Source organism: Scomber japonicus, chromosome 9 (genome assembly GCF_027409825.1).
Source record: "Scomber japonicus isolate fScoJap1 chromosome 9, fScoJap1.pri, whole genome shotgun sequence".
NCBI classification, from domain to species: Eukaryota; Metazoa; Chordata; class Actinopteri; order Scombriformes; family Scombridae; genus Scomber; species Scomber japonicus.
Genome location: NC_070586.1, coordinates 18,614,124 through 18,633,254, shown reverse-complemented (window position 1 = coordinate 18,633,254; position 19,131 = coordinate 18,614,124). Strand labels below are relative to the sequence as shown.

At 40.8% G+C, this 19,131-nt stretch overlaps 1 protein-coding gene across 1 annotated transcript; it reads left to right on the top strand.

Annotated features, from left to right (window-relative positions):
• The first annotated feature begins 7,337 nt into the window (after positions 1–7,337).
• Positions 7,338–18,917, top strand: mapk4 (mitogen-activated protein kinase 4). Its single transcript, XM_053324717.1, has 8 exons — positions 7,338–7,704; positions 8,049–8,224; positions 14,039–14,183; positions 16,183–16,265; positions 16,500–16,578; positions 16,901–17,120; positions 17,292–17,457; positions 17,970–18,917. Exons 1-8 carry the CDS (start codon positions 7,338–7,340, stop codon positions 18,915–18,917), a joined length of 2,184 nt encoding a protein of 727 aa, XP_053180692.1.
• The last annotated feature ends 214 nt before the right edge of the window (positions 18,918–19,131 follow it).

Here is a 19,131-nt window from a genome sequence, read left to right as displayed (position 1 = left end):
GAAACTCTAAAATCATTGAATTCTATTATTCCTATAGTGTAACTAGATATCGTCTTTTATTCAATGCTCCCTACCTCCTCAATGTCCATTTCTTCCAAATCCCACACCTACAGTTTGTAACACAGGATTCCTGTTACAAATGTGAGGTCTCAATTCCAATCAAAGATGAGCATGACAGTATAATGGGGGTATTTTTTAAGCACTGGAAAGCTCCCTCCAGAGAAGACATTACAGAACACATTGTACAACTGTTTTCAGATTTTTTTCTCGTGACAACTTAGCTGTGTCTCACGAGTAAATTAGTACATCTTTAAATATCCTTTTTGTAGTTCTATTTCTATTCTATTCTATTTGTAGAGAAACATTGGGCTCAGACAGCATGAAGGTTGAGTCGGATCTTATACCCTGTTTTATAACAACCATTGTCACCTTTAAAAGTAAAAAGAAAGAACTGAAAAGCGCTGAATTTGCTGGGGTGTGAGTTGCTTCTGTGCATGATGTGGCATTGTAGCATTTTGTTATTCCCTTATGAGTAATCTCTGTACACCTACAGATGTGCCCTGTCACCTCTGTGGAAAAGCATTCAGCACAACACACACAGAGGGAGCCGAGGCCACATGTCGTCACAGGGAAATTTCAGCCTGACCTCTTATTTATTTATTTCCTTTCCTACTTAAACAGGGATCTGTAGGAGGGAGGTAATCTGAGGAGAACATAAACACACACACACACACACACACACACACACACACACACACACACACACACACACAGTGCTGCTGCTCACTCTGTGCTGAAGGTAGATAGACAATGAGGCTGACAGGCAGTTTCTGTCTTTGTAGAGATCCAATAACTCTTGTCCAGAGAATTCCTTCATCTGACCCACATAACATCTCTATTACTAAACGCCTTTTCTGGATTTGTAATGTTCTGTTATAAATATGTCAGGTTTGACATCAAACAAGCAACAAAGAACCCTGCTTACTGCAAACTTTCCAAGCGTTTGAAGTGCATCACATGCTTTCCTAGATAAGATAAGAACAACAGACTTTTTTATCTGTTTTTTATTAAACAATAATATAAATAGATAGGTGACTAGCATGTTATTGAGATCTTATTTGTAGTTCTCCCCTTCAACTTTCTTTTTAGGGCAGACCCATGAATAATGACCACATATTGTCAAGACTAGGAGCAGGTGCTGCTGACAACATACATGCCCGTGTTTGTGTGTCTGTGTGTGTGTCTTGTCTCTGTAAATAGCCACCCAGCACCAACACTGTGATGTCTTCATTTGTCAGATGCTATCAGTGTTAATTAGAGAGGGAAGCCAGACAAGAGGAACAGAAACGCACTGAACACAGAGAACAAAGAATCAAATGGAGTACATGAGTAGCAGCAGTATGATGGTATTATCCATATTATTTTCCATTACATCTGTAATTCTCTGAGCTTGATCTTCACAGCTTAATAGATATTCAAGTAACCTGGCTCATTTTTTCTCCCATTCATCTTCTTTTCCTCCTTATTTTCTTCACTGTCTTTGCCCTTTTTCTTTTCTGCTGTTCAGTGTCTAATTACTGTACTCTTACCTTGAGTATAAAACCATGTTTTAAAACTCCCCTGGAAAGATTTAGAAATTCACAGTTACTGTCAAACACTTAAAAGTGCTATACACATTTTTTTAGGTTTCACAGGTTGAATTTCTGCTTTCTTCTGTTGTATAAAAACAAAAGGCAAGCTGTGGCAATGCAGTAAAATTGAAAATATGCACAGGCAACACCAAGTAGTGTTGTGATTTTTGTCACACTGGGCTGGTTTTGACCTAGATGACAATATAACATAGCTTTAAGACAGAGGTATGTAATTTTAAGAATACTGAGCAATGTTGAAAGGGAAATCATTTATTTTACGCAGGTGTTATACTGAAAAAAAAGATCATTCTCTGTTCTACAGTTACAAAAGTATTTCACAATTTCCTTTTCACTACATTCCATCTGCAAACCTATCTTACAGCACCTTATCCAGAAGAAAGAAGAAATATGTAAAGCTAAATGTTTCTTTGAGTCCAAGCAACTTCATGGCATCATACAGTATAAAGGAATTTGTTGTTTGCGCTCTGATTACAATGCCACATCTCTAATCACAAATGAAGCAATAGCCAATCGTCTTGACTTAATCATCACAGTGATTTCTGTGAACAGCTTTTAAAACATACCACATGTCTTGCAAAGTAAATAAGAATGAAAAGTAAAATCCTCAACAAATAGAAGCAAAACAACAAATATGAATGCAATATGTATGAAGAGTCCTTCACAAAAAGTGAAAATCTCACCATTAAACATGAAGATACAGAATTACAGAGCTGGACTACATTGCTCTGGAGTCTCAAAGCCCACATATAAAAGCCCCATTGACCTTTGCTTTCCATGCCTCCAACAAAATCGTGAAATATATGTTTTATCTTACTGTATGTACTGTATGAGGAATTCAATGGGGCAGGAATGGGACATGAGATCCAGAACTGTAACTCTGCTCTTCATATTGACAGAGTCATAAGCTCAGTGTGCCATTTCACACTGGGTTCATTACATTAGGTGACTCCTGGGTCCCTGTTCTCACTCCTGCCTCTGTCCTCTAGGTTAATCCCAGCAGCTGTAACACCTCTGTGTAGTCATTATTATATTCACCATGAGCTGATTCTCTCTTTCTCTCGCCCTCTCACAGGCACTCACTCTTATAAGATCTCTAACATTTTTTAACCAAAGGCTATGGGATTTGGGCAGCAGACTATAATGCAAAACAGCCCTAAGATATTGCATATACTGGATAAACTTAGTTTTTTTGCTACTTTTTAGCTCTCCCCATGCACAACTGGCCTTCCGCCCCCACACAATGCAAAAGGTTCACACTGTTTTCAGTGGTTGTCAAGACTGAATTTGAGGAATGTAAGAAACTACTGAATTGCAAGACTTCACTGCAAAATTGTCTGTATGTGACAAACAAATTACAGCTGATTTTCCCTTTAATGTCAAAGTTTTACAGTGTAGTCTTGTTTGTCATGTGCAGTGACCTCATGAAGTAGACTTTTGTGGTGTGACAGGACAGCCGAATTGCTGACAGATAAAGTTGCATCTAACCAATGTCAAGGTTTCAAAGTGGTTTTCAAACTGTGATGAGTGTGGGTCAGAACAATTGAACAGTTTTATTTCATCATTAAATAATATACTAGAAATAATCACAGACAATATATATTAATACCTTTCTTAATGTTCTGTTTTTTTTCTTTTTAATGATATTGCAAAAAGTGGCATATTGTATCACATAAAGTCTAATGTCCAGTCAATTCAGGTTCCTGATTTTAAGTATAAACAAGCCATATTCATACTTTCACAGAGATGATGTCAGGGGCGGAGCCATGGGGTGGCTTTTGGGGCTGCAGCCCGAATGTTTTTTTTCAAAAGCCCCGAATCTCTTAAGAAATGTGAGTGAGTTTAATTGTGATTAAGAATGAAATGCAATTTAAAATATGTGTAATTTACCCCCCTTTTCATATAATTCCTTATGTTATTTATTCCTATGTGCATTGTTTTTGGAAAATTGTTCATAAGAACCAAAATAAATCACTACTACTTATTTTTTGAAGTAGTCATACAATGCTGTAAAATTAAATTCTGTGCATGTAAAAAAAAATAATAATTAAGAAAATGGCCCTGGCTCTGGGTGCTCTGGGCTTAGCCCTGGATCTTGTCTACTCCCAAATCTGCCCCTGGATGATGTGTTTATACAAGCTTATGCATTTCATCTTCAGGCTTTCTGTCATCTCCCTGCAGTGTGTATATCTACAAATCTCTTGTACTTGGATAAACTTATTTATCACCTCATTGTGGGTCCTGCATGCAGTGGCAATCTTGCTGGTGTAAAAATACTCATTCACTATATGAACAAAGACTCCTCTCTGGCTTACTCTCATAAACCCTGCACATGTCAGGATGATGGATGACCATAGCCATGATCAAGCTATCATAATCAGAATAAGCTGAAGGCTGGATATTCTATCTTCTTTTCTTTTCACTGTCTGCCTCAGCAGGTTTAGAGATCAGTGAGTCCAGCACTTCTGCAGAGCCCAGGTTTAACTTAGGTCAGGGTACTGCTGGGAGTCCTAGAGAGAGAGAGAGAGAGAGAGAGGGAGAGAGAGAGAGAGAGAGAGAGAGAGAGATGGGGCACTTAATCATCTGTGGTGCAGTGTGAGTGTGTGAAGCCACTCAGGTCGGATAGATGTATCTGAATGGGGGTGATCCCTCCTCTCCCCCCACTCTGTGATCACTCCTCAGCGCTGACAGAGAGCGGACAGTCGCCCACAATAACCTGCTCTGTAGCAGCCCCTGGCTTATCTCATCTCCGCGGATCGCCTACGGTGCCGACCCGTACCGGCTGTCCCCTCCTGTATCATCTGAATCTCACGCACGCACGCACGCACACACATACATACACACACAAACAAACACACACAAATGCGGTCGTGTTTTACTTTCTTTGCCTTCAAGCACCCGTATCTCTCACATCTTTCCCCCGGATCTTTGTCTCTGGACTGTCGGCTGCGGATGCGTAATGCTCCGGTGAGTACCGATGGTTGTTGCTGTTATATTTGCGTGCATTCTTTTCTTCTACCCCTTGTAATTCTCCACCGAACAGATACTGAGATAGATAAGATAACGACTAAGCTATCTTAGGAGAGAAAAGAAGCGCAGACCTGGTTAGTATTTCTATACTTTTTTTCTTTTTTGTCTTTATGCTCCATTAGATGCATTTCAATCTCACTGTTTTTGTTCTGTCAAAGGGGCGTTACTATAGTGTACTGTAGACACACAAAGGCAGCTGCATGAAGCCAGTGTTCAGGGAGGATGCAGCCTTTACCATCTAAACTAAAACTGCCTTGTTGGGAAGTAAATGGAGTAAAACTAAACAAACAAAAAAAAGAAAAAGAAAAAAAGAAAGAAAACACAGTGAGGGACGCAGAGGCAGCTGCACAAAGCCAGAGTACAACAGGATGTGTCTTTGTGTATTCCCATCTGCTCTCACCCTGTTGTGTTAACAGCATCTCCGCTCATATGATTGTTTCATATTTCCTCCATAGTTCAATTTTATTTTAAGCAACTATGTGCCTGTTGGCAATGGCATTGTGAAACTACAAATTATTCTTGTTTAAAAATATGTATTCTTGTTGCATAACCTAAGAAATATGGAGAATAAATTCAGAGAGAACACCAAGCGCCATCTCTAGTGGTTATGCATTATTTATAAAGTTAGCCTAGTGCTGCACTCCCAGCCAGTACCGCTGTCAACGCTCCCTCTCTGTCTCTTTGCTCTCACCTTACACTCACACAGGCTCTGACAATCAGCCTGACTGAGTTGAATGCGAACATGCAGTGTGTTTATGATCATTTTGAAGGCTGTGAAAGACTTGCTGTAGTCCACTTATTGAGTGCACCCCATTTCTAGAAAGAAGGACTGAAATAGAAAGCTAAATCAGGACTTCCCTTAGGCCTTTAACAGCAAAAAGATTTGTTTTATGGATTGATGGATTGTTTGTGTTCTTACAACCCAGGGATCTAGAGGTTCAATAAAGTCAATGCCTTCATTTTTGTTACCACTATATGACCTTTGACAAGTGGACGTAAGGATCACAATTTAAAGTAGATGGATTTCATTTTCTTTATATTTTCCTGAAATGCAACAGAAAACTATTGAAAGGATAACTTTTCATTAAAAAAACGGGCATGTTAATCTATTCCATGCTGTCAAATAGTCTCTCTTCTCTGAAATATCAACAGCTCAGCAGCGTCATACAGAAGATATTAAAGCATCATTGAATTGATGTGATTATCCTCTAAGCACATTAGGTTACTGGTGTAGATTAGGTTACACTGCCATTCAGTATTATGTAATAGCAACCTTCCTGTGACACAGACTCTGTTAATACACAGGCTCTGTTGCATTGTAACTTTTATCTATGTGTTCTTTGTGTTTCTCTGTTCTGTTCACACTCTTTTCCTGCCCAGCAGCAGCATGTGTTGAGCGACGCAGCTAATGGCAGTATCTGTCCACAGTGACCATGGCCTGATGCTGAAATCCCTACATTCATGAGGAGGCAACAGGAAGCAGATTACTGAGGGATTAAACGCGTGCACACATATACACACATGCGCACTCACATGCACAGAGGACACCACATATCCAGGATTTGACTGCTGTCCAAAAGTGGATCTCACTCTGAATGAACTTGTCTGAGTGACTGACTGACTAAGACCCTCTGCTACCATGGAAGAAGAGGAGGAGCCAACAGAGTCTCAGTGAATTTAATTCACATAACCCCTCCTTCTCTCTCTCGCTTCAGTATCAAAGGCTTTGGCTGGTCGATGGGGATTACTGACTTATAATAAACACAGTGAAGCATGCAGAAAGAGAGGGAGGAGTGCAGAGCCGACCGTCCGCCTGCTGCTGTCCCATGATGCATCTACACATGTAAGAGCAGGATCAGCCACACAGAGGGCTGTTTCTATGGATACCCCTGCCCTGGGTAGTATTAATAATACTCACTGATATCCTGACTGGGCGTGAAGAAGATACAGAAAGATATTAGAAAGTGCGTCCCTGTAGCAGACAGCATCAATCAGCATCTGTGGAGCAAGAAAAGACAGCCTTATCAAGTGTCAAGAGGAAAATGGTGAATATGTACTGTAGATTTTTTACCAACACGTTTGAACATGTAGGTCTAAGTTCACAGACTAAACTAAATGTTAGATTTCTTTCCATTTGGTTTAATTTATTTAGTTCCTTTTTGAGATTCAGTTTGTTGCTCAGACCCTACTTGTCTTGAACAACTCAAATCTCATTTAAAATGTGTTACTAAATGGGTCCTTAATTTAGGACAACATGAGCAACAGATGGCTTAGTAAAAGCTTGATTTAATAGGAAGAGGAGGTGAAGACGATGCACACAGACACTTCTTCTTAGGCCAGTATGAAATGATTCCCTTTCTAGCCACACAATATTCAGTGCAGCTCAAAATTCTGGGTCTCTACAGTGAAAATAATCCCTCTGGGACTTTTAAGGGCCCCTTAAACAACCATCACCTTTCACTAGACTAATAGACATAGTACTAAATTTGGGTCCTTACATGAAAACAGACACCCACACGCACCAGCTACTTGAAGAAAAATCAGGGCTCTTGACTTACCAGCAAGTCAAACAGAATAGTTTCATATCTAGATATTGTGGGGATCCCTTAAGCTTGATGTGTCTTTCATCTATCTATAATTAATCTAAACTGAACTATCATGGCCAGACAAGACACACCTCTCTGCCTCCATGGTTTTGACCTCAGTGGTCACTTCACTGATCTTCGACCTCTTGGAACGGGCGTTACCGGCTTGGTCCTGTCAGCTGTGGACCAGCGCACTGGACAACGTGTTGCAATTAAAAAACTGGTGATGCGTGATGCCGTGACGGTGAAACATGCCCTGCGGGAAGTCAAAATCACCCGGTTGCTGCACCATGAGAATGTAGTCCGGGTCCATGAGGTTTTGGCACCCTATGGACGACCTCTGCCCCGAGACCCAACCCAGCTGAGCGCCCTTTACATCATCCAGGAATGCATGGAGACGGATCTTGCTCGGCTGCTGGAACAAGGACCGCTACCCACAGGTAAGGGAAACAAGCCAGCCTTTTTCTTTGCTACGGCATGGTACTTCATCTTGAAACACTACTTGTCTGCATTTATGTGCACTGCTGACTACATTTTGATTTATTGGATAGTGGGACAATCCTTTTGAGACAGTCTCTTACTGAAACAGTACTCTATCATCAACATCCACAAGTCACACATTTGAAAACCACACTAGATTTCTACCTAGACTGTGTTCATTCATTCATGCTTTTACTTGATTATTTTCTCTTAATAAACGCTGAGATTACCAAAGTGAGAGCAGAAGAATGTACCTTATGCTAACCAATGTGTACCCTAATAGCTGATTTTTGCCCTCAATCAGGTCACGCTACTCTGCTGTTCTACCAGCTGCTGAGGGGACTCAAGTTTATTCATTCAGCAAACGTCCTGCATAGAGACCTGAAGCCTGCCAATGTATTTCTCAACACAGACCAACTGCTGCTCAAAATCGGAGATTTCGGGCTCGCCAGGATAGTCGACCCTCACTATTCTCATAAGGTATGCATGAGACGCATAGGAAACCCACCACACTCACACACAAACACATAAGTAAGATAATTTAGACTCACATACACAGAGTGTTAAGTAGAAACAGAAAGATTGGGATAAATAGCTTTAAATGTTGAAACAGTCAGTCTGTTGACATGCAGTATACTTATTTACCTTGGTTTCTTACTTTCTTTCTTTCTTTGCTGACCAAACATGACAAACTGGAGTTTTAGGGTAATCAACAATGCTTCTTCCAACATTTCAAGCCTTAATCAAATCACTTTTATAAGTCTTTTTTGGGGCATGGAAACGTAGCCAATATGACAAGTTTTCCTGTGACTAGAGGCCAACAAATTCCTGTGATCTTTGTTCTCCTTTTGCTCAAGTTGTATAAATCCAAAACCTTCAAGCCAGTTTATCTAAACTGTCCACATGGTATTGACTGCACTGATCTTGTCTTATTCAAAATGGTGTTTTCTTTAAATCTTGTTCTGCAGAAACTAACCATGCAATAGTTTTTCCACTCTCCTCATTACTCTGAAGTGGTGTGGGCTGTTTTACTGCTGATGGATTCATCTACACCCCGAGTATTGTAATATTAAACATGATTTCTTCTCCCTCTCATTGAAGCAGGGTGGTTATCAGGGAAAAGATAGCAGCTCCTCAGGCTCTGGCCTTGTGTGGTTATCAGATTGTGGTGCAAAAACCCTCGTCCTTGTGTAGCAGTGGAAACACAATGGGATGGAATACTGTTGTAGTCAGTCATCCAACAGAAAATTCTTTAGTTTGCACACATTTATTGTCCTCCTTACTGTGAAAGCTCAGACTAATTTATCTCAAAGATTAGTCTGATAATTAGACTAACAGTGATATCTCAAGGGATTTCTTAGACATCACAGGCCTGATTCTGCCTTTAAAGTGACCTTCTGTTAAAAAATGTGTTTCTCTTTTCATTCCTTCAATTGGATATTCGACCGTTCAGAATGATGTATGTGCAGAGTTTGACACTGTAAATTTTTTTACATTTGTCTACTAAAAGTTGAAAATTCCTCACCTTAAATTTGAGTCAAAGCTGTAACTACGAGCACAACGTCACATAATATTGGAGCCAACCTTCACAAGTGTGATATGGAAAATTGAACATACACTAAGAATGGACAACAGTGAAGTATGAGACATATATTGTTATCAAGTGTTAAACTTTTGAAATGAAAAAATGTATGTGTTTGTATAATCATAGTTCCTGTATTTTTCAATGAGGAAGAAGGAGGAGTTTTTATAGGAGTTGTAATATCTTCATATCATATAACATATCTGTGGGGAATATTTAAAAAGTACACTGGCTGGCTAAATACAACTAGTTTTGAAATCTCCAACTTTGAAAAGTTTATAAATCTCTTAGAAGGATTCTACATGTTGCCACTGCAGCCAAGTATTATTTTTTCTGTGACTGACTCATCCAATTACCAGTCCTCATGACTGATGTTTGCTGAACTGTGTTTTTTACAGTAGGCTTACTCTCCAGCCCAAACCCTGCTACTGCTTTCCAAACTTAGTATCAGGTTTTGTGCTAATCAAACCCTGTGATTAGCCTGTCCGTTGTAGATAAAGGCCTCTGAAAGATGAATGTGACAGTTTACAGCCCCATTGTGTGGCTTTTTTATGCATGATGATCCCACAGCATTTCTGTAACACTAGAACGGTCTGGATGTGTGTGTGTGTTTGTATGGTTGTGTGTTTCTTGGGTCTGTGCATGTGGAGAGGAGCTCTTGTGAAAGGTGATCTTTGTCAGCACAGAACACGGGACTGGGGATCAGCTGGGTGCAGACACAGGGGGTGTGTTTGGAGGGGAAGACAAGAGGGGAGTGTGGGGAATGGGGCAGAGAACAGATGAGGAACAAGGGTGAGAAATATTGTGTTATGGAAGGGTGAGAGAAAGTGAGGTGAAAAGTACAAAGGGAGAGAAAAAATGCTGGGTGAGCAAAAGAGCAAAGAGGACAAACAGGGTGAGACGGAGGACATAAAAGAGATCAAACAGAGAGACATGAAGGTAGTTTGGGTTGTGCAGGACAGTAGAAACAAGGTTTACATTTAACTCACTCTGTTCCCCACACTGTGGCTGTTCACTGTGTATCTACAGCAATGCTCTGTCTGTTAGAGAACACAATGTTCAAGCTTGAACTGCACTCACACAGTGGATTAGATAGATAGATAGATAGATAGATAGATAGATAGATAGATAGATAGATAGATAGATAGATAGATAGATAGATAGATAGATAGATAGATAGATAGATAGATAGATAGATTGGGATGTACTGACAGACTGCTGACATGGTTTCGAATTATTCTGAGTTGGAAATTAGGAATTAGTTAAGAGTGTGTCCCAGCTGATGTGTCTGTTAGCCAGCAGTGCATCAGATTGTCATTCTTCATTAGCATAAATTTGCATTGCGAGCATTGTGTGTGTATCCGTGCGTGCATGCGCGCGCGCGCGTGTGTGTGTGTGTGTGTGTGTGTGTGTGTGCATGCGTGTGTGTAAGATGATCCTAGGCTATTTGTGATGCAGTGTTGACACCAAAGCAGATGCCTGCAGTGAATGTGCTAGCATCCTCTCTATTATTTAATAATGCAGATCCAAAGCACTGCTTTTTCATACATTTTGTGGTAATGGACATGGGCTTCAGCTGTAATGGAAATAACAGTGTTAACTTTCAAAATGAGCCACAAAAGGGTTTTTATGTCACAGTTATATTGCTTAAAATTGTCATCACAGTCACCCCCAATCAGATTTCATGTTATGTCATGATTTGAGATCTATAGCTCTCCCTAATGAATGACATGCCCTCTCCTACCATTACCAATAACTGCTACAGAAAAATCTCTTTTATCTTTTCATAGCACTTCTTACATGTATCTTACATGGTCAGTGTGTGATCACAAATGTTCTGTCAGCAAACTGTCACTCTGCAGTGTATCCAAATGAGGCTGTTTGAAGAGGTGCCACGAAGTTTGCGTCTGACTGCACAGACAAACATTTACTCAGGCGAAGAAAGATCTTGAAGATGACAAAGAGGTTGAGAGGAGCAAGAGAAGGAAAACAGGGAGAAAAAACATTATTTGTGATGTTGTTTACAGACTACACTGTTAGGTCGAGGGTTTACTGTGACTGTGTGTGAATGAACCCCGTCACCTGCTGATAACAGCCCTAAGTCTGCCCAGAAATTATTCATGACCTGGAAAAAGGACAGAGAGAAAGAAAGAGAGTAAAGGAAGAACAACATTGCAGAGATATAGTCAAAGATGAGGGGTAAAAATAAACAGAAGGGGACTGTACCCAGCATGAGAAGAAGAAGGGATGAAGCAGGTGAGAAAGGAGGTGAAGCAAGCAGGGTGGCAAAAAGAAAGGGTGAGGGGGTGAAGCATGAAGAAAAGAGGAAAGGAAGGGAAACACATAGACAAAACTGAGGGCTGAGCTCAGGGGAAGGAAACGGATGGAGAGGAAAGTGGGAGGTGATGACAGAGAGGGGGTGGAGGGGTGGAGAGGAGAGAAGACAAGGAGAGGAGGAAGTAAAGGAATCTGACAAACCTTTTATGTTGGTGAATAGGTGTCACACAAAGGCCTGTTTTCAATGTTGAAAACTGTTGTAAAAATAGTTACAAAAATAAATATGTGCCTCAATTAGTTGAACTGAGACCTAAATGTTTATTTTACTATTTCCAAGTTCAGAAAGATTTCCACTTCTTTTGGCTGACTTAAACATGAACACTCCTTAAAAGTCACTGTCTAGCAAGCGCTTGTCAGGAAGCAGAAAGGACAGCTCAGATACAGAGAAAGATCAGCCAGGAAGAGAGGGAGGGACAGACAGTTAGAAGACAAGGTGAGTGTATGTTTGTCCGTTCATCACTGAGCACTCAGCATCAGTTTATGCTCTGTCATCTGCTGGCACACAGGAAGAGGAGAGCAGGGAGCGATGAGGGAGGTCATAGAAGGGAAGGAGACGCTGTAAGTAAGGTGCAGCGAGAGCAGAAAAGGCATGGAGAGGAAGAGAGACAGAAGAAAAGAGGTGAGCAGAAAAGCACTAGTGGGGGTTGGTTAGCAGCACACGTGATGCAGGGAAGTCAAGAAAAACATAGAGTGGAAAGGAGTAAATAGAACGAATAGAGCTATAAAACTGAAGTTCCTTCCCAATTCATTGCCTCTCATTCACAGCTGCTTAATAGTGCAGTGCAACTTGACTATCAATTTAACACATACTGTATTCTAGGGGGAATGTAACTAAAAAAAAAAGTCAGTGTCACAGCTTGGCTGCAGTCCCTGAGTCATGCCCTGAACCTGCTGATCAAGACACAATTCTCAAGCATTTGGTTTTTTACACAGGGAACTGGCATTTCAGTTGTAAATAAAGCACTTTAAGCATAAGCATCAGACAGTACTAAGTCCTGCTTAAGTGTACTGTTACATTGGTCTTACCCATGGCACAAGACAATTTAAATGGTGTGAAAAAGAGCAATTTATGGCATCTATTTAAAGTATGACAACTCTTCTGGGCCAAGCTAAATCCCATGCTGTCTATATGCCATTTATTTATTTTTTTACAGTCTAGGCATAAGACTAAATAGAGTGATTGAACAAGAAGTACAAGATAGAGAGGGAAAGAGGCAAATGGTGAGAGGGGACATGGAAACAGCAGCTGAGAGGAGAGCAGAGCAGTGAGGACAAAATGGGAGAGAGGAAAGGACGGGAGAAGGGTGAACAGTAGGTAGATCAGACCACTTCATTTTAGTGGCCACTTTTAAAACCTTGAAAATTGTACATGTTTTTGAGGATAAAAGTGAAAAAGATAGTATGTCATTCACACAAAGTGCACTTTGTATGACCACAGTCTCCCTATTATCTACTCTGAGTGATCGGCTATATCGGTCAGCCAATCAGGGCAATGAAACCGTCATTGAGAAGCAATTCACAGCAGTCAATTGACAGCCAAATTGTAAGAATACTTTATGGTGCAGTGTATAGTAGTCTAATATCACAGCTATGAAGAAGTTAAAGAGACTGGGATATTGAAAATGGCTCGGCAGAGATTTACGAGGTCATGACAAGAGTAGAAATATCATGGAGCAAGTGCAGGGATTTTGAGATTTAGTGAGGTCAGCGAGTGCAGCAGTTCAAGAGGATAAGAGCGTGTACGCTGTGTAACAGGTAAGGAGAGTGTTAGTATAGCAACAGGCAAAACACTCCCATTATAAATAGTGTTGGTTTGTATGTGCCTGTGGTTTATCTCCATTCATGGTGTCTTCAGTGTTATTCACAAGACGAACATGTGCAAAAGTAAAAGGCTGGCAGGAACCTTGTCAGAGCAGCCCTAATGAGGGAACGTGCGTTGTTGTACAGTGAAGCATCAAAGGCTCAGTGAAACTCAGTAACTGCATGTAGAGATTCAAGGCAACATTTTCCACAGTGGTGCAGGAGCAGTTCCCACATTAATGTAGCTGACATAAAATGATGAAGTCTTTGTGGGAGTAAATCACAATATCCCGCATGTGAGCCCTTTTCTTTTTGAAGCTGACATCACCAACTCCATGAATCTACTCCAACTAAAATGAATGCCAGAGAAAGAGAACTGCCTTCTTGGTTTTAATAAATAAGAGTGATGTGAACATCTCAAACACATACATGCACTTACAAGTATGCTATCAAATCTGTTGCATGCCCCTCAACCACAGCATATCATCCTAATGCTCTGCCTTTTAACTTAGGCTACTTCTTTCTCTCCATTTTCCCCTTTTTTCTCTCACTCACCCTCTCACCTACTTCTTCAGGGTTATCTGTCTGAGGGTCTGGTAACTAAGTGGTATTGTTCCCCTCATCTCCTCCTGTCCCCCAACAACTATACCAAGGCCATAGACATGTGGGCTGCTGGCTGCATACTGGCTGAGATGCTCACTGGACGCATGCTGTTTGCAGGTACCTTGCTTATTTCTCATTCAGATCCCACCAAGACACTGTCATCATGAACTTGATGTCTGACTGAAAAATATTAAGACGTAATAAAATATGCTGATCACTAGTACTGGGCAGAAGGTTCTTACATCCCCTATGATCTTGCTTGAAATTGCATGTTAAAAGATACAAATTTAAAATGTAGTTTTGTTTACCTACCCATTCATTTGTAATAAATGATGAAAAGTAAGATAGATATAGAATAGATATTGTTAAGGTTGAATAATTGCCTAGTGTGAGTGCGCCCTAAGATTGAGTGTCTGAGGTCATCAGTAAAAGGTGAATCATTTCTAATCAAACAAACCATCTGTGTCTTTTGTTAACTTATTCAAAGTTATTATTTCTTTTCCATCTTTTAACATGCAAAAGAGGTGTTTAAAAACTGCATCACTGTGGGAAAGGTGGCATCAAGTGAGAGCTGAGCAGAGTTTTTCTTTCTAGAGTGTCCTCCACCAAAGACACTTTATTTTCTTTCTGCAGACTACTTCTTTGCCTGACCAGAATAACAATGATGACAGAAATTTTTTTCGCTGTCTGGAACAGATGTACTTCCTCCTGACAGGCTTATTTGACCTCCACCAGCCCTCTGCACCACAGGAGAGATAGGCCTTAAACTCAATGGCGTCACTGGTTCCCTGGTGTTCCTCTTTGCCAGATTTTTTACAAGCATTAGAGATGTTTGATTTTCACTTAAGCACCAGAGTTTACGAGATGGTTGCACATTATGTTTTTGTTCACCAGAAGGGAAGCAATGCTCTTTCTTCCAAATACAGTGAGCTGCCACTATCTGCTTATTACTTAGAGTGGTGAATGTGTTGATGTAGCACCACCTGCTGGTCGGAGCTCCATAAGCTTAGTCAGATATTTTAGTTTTTAGAGGGTTAACATTAGGTTTGGGCAGAGGCAGACTTTACCATTAGGAAAGATAGGCAACTGCCTGGGGCCCAAAACTAAAAGGGCCCCCAAAAAGCTATAGATTTATCATTAGATATGGAAAATATTATGTTACTATTACTAAATCATTGTAACAAGAAATCATTTCCAAAAAAACTCCAAATTACTTTAAAAATGTATTCAACTGGATTAGGATTCGGGTTACGGTTAGATAGTGTTACTGGTTATGTTGCAGATTCAGATTTTACTCACAAAATATAACACATAAAATGTAATATTTTAGGATAATGGTCAGGCCTAATGTCTTCCAATTTTAGAAGGTGGCAGTATTTGTATACATGCAAGGAAATGTTGCCCAAAAGGCTAAAGAGCAACATTTCCTGTTGCACAAAATCACAGAAGAGCAACATGCCTCAGCTCAACCTTTCAGGGTGGATTTATATACAGATGCAGTGAGAGAAAATTAAGTGATATGTTATGTTGTTTCAACTAACTGCATTGAAAATGAAGTGGTTGTGATACTTAAAGTTCCCCTGTACTCAAAAATGTACAGGTTTTGTTTCTACAATCGGATGTTTTAGTTTCATTGTACAGAATGATTTTCAAAACTGAAAGGCTGTTTTTATATTCATCTTCTGAGAGTGGAAAGTTTCGTGACATCACTTCTAGTTTGGAAGCCAACCCCAGTCCCCTATGCAAAACTTGCAGTACAGTAGGAGATATCTTGAATCCAGCAGTTAAACTTTTATAATGGAATACTGTACATATGCAAAGTCATAGATTTTGGAATTTCTATTGATGGAGAGGCAGTAGGTAGTAACATATCAGACACACATTATTGTTATTGTATTTTTTCATGTCTGAAGGGGATCTTTAATATGGACATCTTTAAAGTCCAGTATGCGCAATTTAAATTCAACCTAAGCCCTTACCATTTCTTTGACTTGATAGCTCATATTATCTAGTTATTTATGTTTGATTTTAATTGGTCACTTTTTTCTTTCTGCTTATGTAACTGATCCTCTGTCTCTCCAATGCTTATCTGTGATTGGTTTATTCTCTCTACCAGGAGCTCATGAGCTGGAGCAGATGCAGCTGATTCTCAACACAGTGCCCGTGCTGAGAGAAGAGGACAGGCAGGACCTGATTCAGGTGACATTTCAGTGACTCCTTCTAGTTTTATATGTCTGCCAGCTGATTCTTGAAATATGGTGTCATTGTCATGTTATGAAAGGCATGTGTTTGCAGCTTTAGACTGGTCTAGGACAAGGAAGACACGTTAGATGTGTACAAAAATGTTTTTGTAAATACTATAAAAAAAATGGACAGAAATAAATAACCACTAAATGATGTGCACACCGAAATCTCCCTTTCATTCATTCCCAGGTAATGCCTTCATGTGTCAGTCATGGCTGGAAAGTGAAGAAACCCTTTTCTGAATTGCTTCCTGAAGTGGATGCTCTGGGTGAGTAGAGGGAATTGAGTAGCTGGAAGAAGAGGAGCGTCAAGGCGTTAGAAGGGGAAGGACATAATAAAAATCAGAGTAATGAAAGATGTGAGGAGGAAAAAAACACATATATTAGTAAAGGATGATGATTGTATGGAGCAGTAGTATAATTGTGTCAAGCCAGAGAGAGACAGTTTGTAGATTTCTTTAATTTTTAATTTTTTAGGGAATACAGTTTTGTATATTTTTATTCATATAAACAAGGTTTGAAAGTGTTTGATTTGCCTCTCTCATCTCATCTTATCTCATCTCACTCTCATCATCTCTTGCATCTTCTCAGCTGTGGACTTCCTTATGCGTATCTTGACCTTTAACCCCGTGGATCGGCTGACAGCTGAAGCAGCACTGTCTCACCCCTTCCTCCAGCAGTACTCCTGTCCAGAGGATGAGCCCACTTCATTACATCCCTTCCGCATCGAGGATGAACTGGAGGACAGTCTCATCACCGAGCAGAGTTTGAGTAACAGCAACAGTCAGGCCTCCAGCATTCACTGGGACAGGTGGGTAGATTTACTGGTGGGGCAGTTGAGTCACTTTACTGCATTGTACCATATTATCATTTACCTGGACAGTGCTATAGACCAGGGATTCCCAATATTGTGAAAAACACAAGACTGACAACTAAGATTTCTAAGCTAATTATATATCAACATTTCCTCTGCTTTCTACAGGTACGAGAACAGTTTATCTACTGACGTGTGCTGGCAGCACTCAAGTGGGAGGTGTCGCTGCATGCCCTCTGGCCACATTACTTCCGATGTGGGAGACACCACAGAAGATGAGGAAGTGCAGAGGGATCCCCGGGCCAATTCTGCCTCACTGTTAGAGGAGGCTCAGGTAGGATATGACTTGGCATTTTTTCCTCAAACTTAACAAATGAGGATAATCATTATCTGGGGCAACTTTGACTCAAGAGGTCGAGTAGGTTGGTCACTAATCACAAAATCAGTGGTTCCATCCCTGATACTAAACACCAAATCATTCATAATGGTTGTGTCAGCACCTTACATGGTAGTTTTGGTGTATGTGAGTGTGACACACTGCAAAGTGCTTTGGATAAAAGCACTATATAAAAACAGCTATGCACCATATAATTATGATATAATGTGCAATGTTTTTTTTTTCTTTTTGCCATGATATGATCCTACACGGCTTCTTTCAACATTTAGTCTGGCAGCACACACTGTTTATGTGTCTGTTGAAGGTTTTCTTTAGGAAGTGTTCGGTAGTGTCTTGAAACATAATGTGTTATAATTCTACATCTACATAAACAAATCAACACATATTATAACTGAAATTAATACTATCCTCTCCATTTACCACTGCCCCCCAACCCTCATTTTATACAGGTCGACCCACGCAAATATTCCCATAGCAGCTCAGCAGAACGTTTCCTGGAAAACTCTCACTCCTCTCTGGACCGGGCCTGTGGTTTCGGGTTTGGGGAGCTAGACTGTGGCCGCTCCTGTGACTACAAAGTGGGCTCTCCGTCATACCTGGATAAAATTGCCTGGAGAGAAGGAAAGCCACAACACTACTCAGAACCCAAGCTGATTCTGGATCTATCTCATTGGAAGCATAACATTAACAGCCTCCCTATGCCCATCATGCCCCTTGGTGGCAGTGTGGAGGATCTGGGAGAGAGGAAGGAAGAGGAAACAGAAGAAGAGAAGGAGGAGGAAACAGGGAATTTATTCCAGGAGATCTCTCGCTGGGTAGAGAGCACCCAGTCTCGTCTGCACTCGCCCAGTCCCAGTCTGTCTTTGGAGCAACGTTCACCCCTGTGCTACACCTCCTCTCCCCCTCTCCCCCTCTCTCCCACTGACCTCCCAACTCCAGTATTCCACTACACGGAAGTTGTGCGACAACCATCCGCTGACTATGATGAAGATAGACTCAGTCCACTTCCGGCTGTCACCCCATCCTCTCATTCTCTTCCTTCACTTCTCCCTTCATCTCCCACCTCTCCACTTCCTCCACAGTCACCTCACACAGCGTCTCCACCCATCTCACCTCTTTTTCTTCCCCCAGAATCTCCACCTCTTTCCTCTACTTCCTCGATTTCTCAGCCAGTAAATGATGATTCCCTGGAATCACTTCCTGTAAAGCCAAAAGAGCGTTTGTTTGACTTGGATGTGTTCATCTCTCGAGCGTTGAAACTGTGCAGGCAGAATAAGGAGAAAGGAGATGGGAAAAAAGGAAAAGAAGGAGGGTGGAGGGAAGAGAGCAAACAGCCCAACATTAACCGACGGGTGCCCAGGTTTCCAGAGCATAGGACTCCACCACCGCAGACTTGATGTTGAGGTTCAAGTAAAAGGTCCACCACAGCATCATCATGAGTAGCATTTCCAAATGCTCTGCTTTACATAATGAGGGGTGTCCATGGTTGAATATGCTGCTTAATCATTAGACATTAGTGTTAGCAGCTGCTTATTGCAATGACACACTCCTCGTGTGACTAAAACCCTCACAAGCAATCATGCTGCTTTGTAAAGGTGCTCTCAGGCAATA

What these genes read in the sequence shown, in the direction of transcription:
- mapk4 (XM_053324717.1), top strand. Translation starts at nt 7,338, where the DNA reads ATGGCCAGACAAGACACACCTCTCTGCCTCCATGGTTTTGACCTCAGT. An exon ending in TGGACGCATGCTGTTTGCAG is followed by an intron (nt 14,184 to 16,182) that starts GTACCTTGCTTA and finishes TCTCTCTACCAG; the next exon opens with GAGCTCATGAGCTGGAGCAG. An exon ending in TCCAGCATTCACTGGGACAG is followed by an intron (nt 17,121 to 17,291) that starts GTGGGTAGATTT and finishes TGCTTTCTACAG; the next exon opens with GTACGAGAACAGTTTATCTA.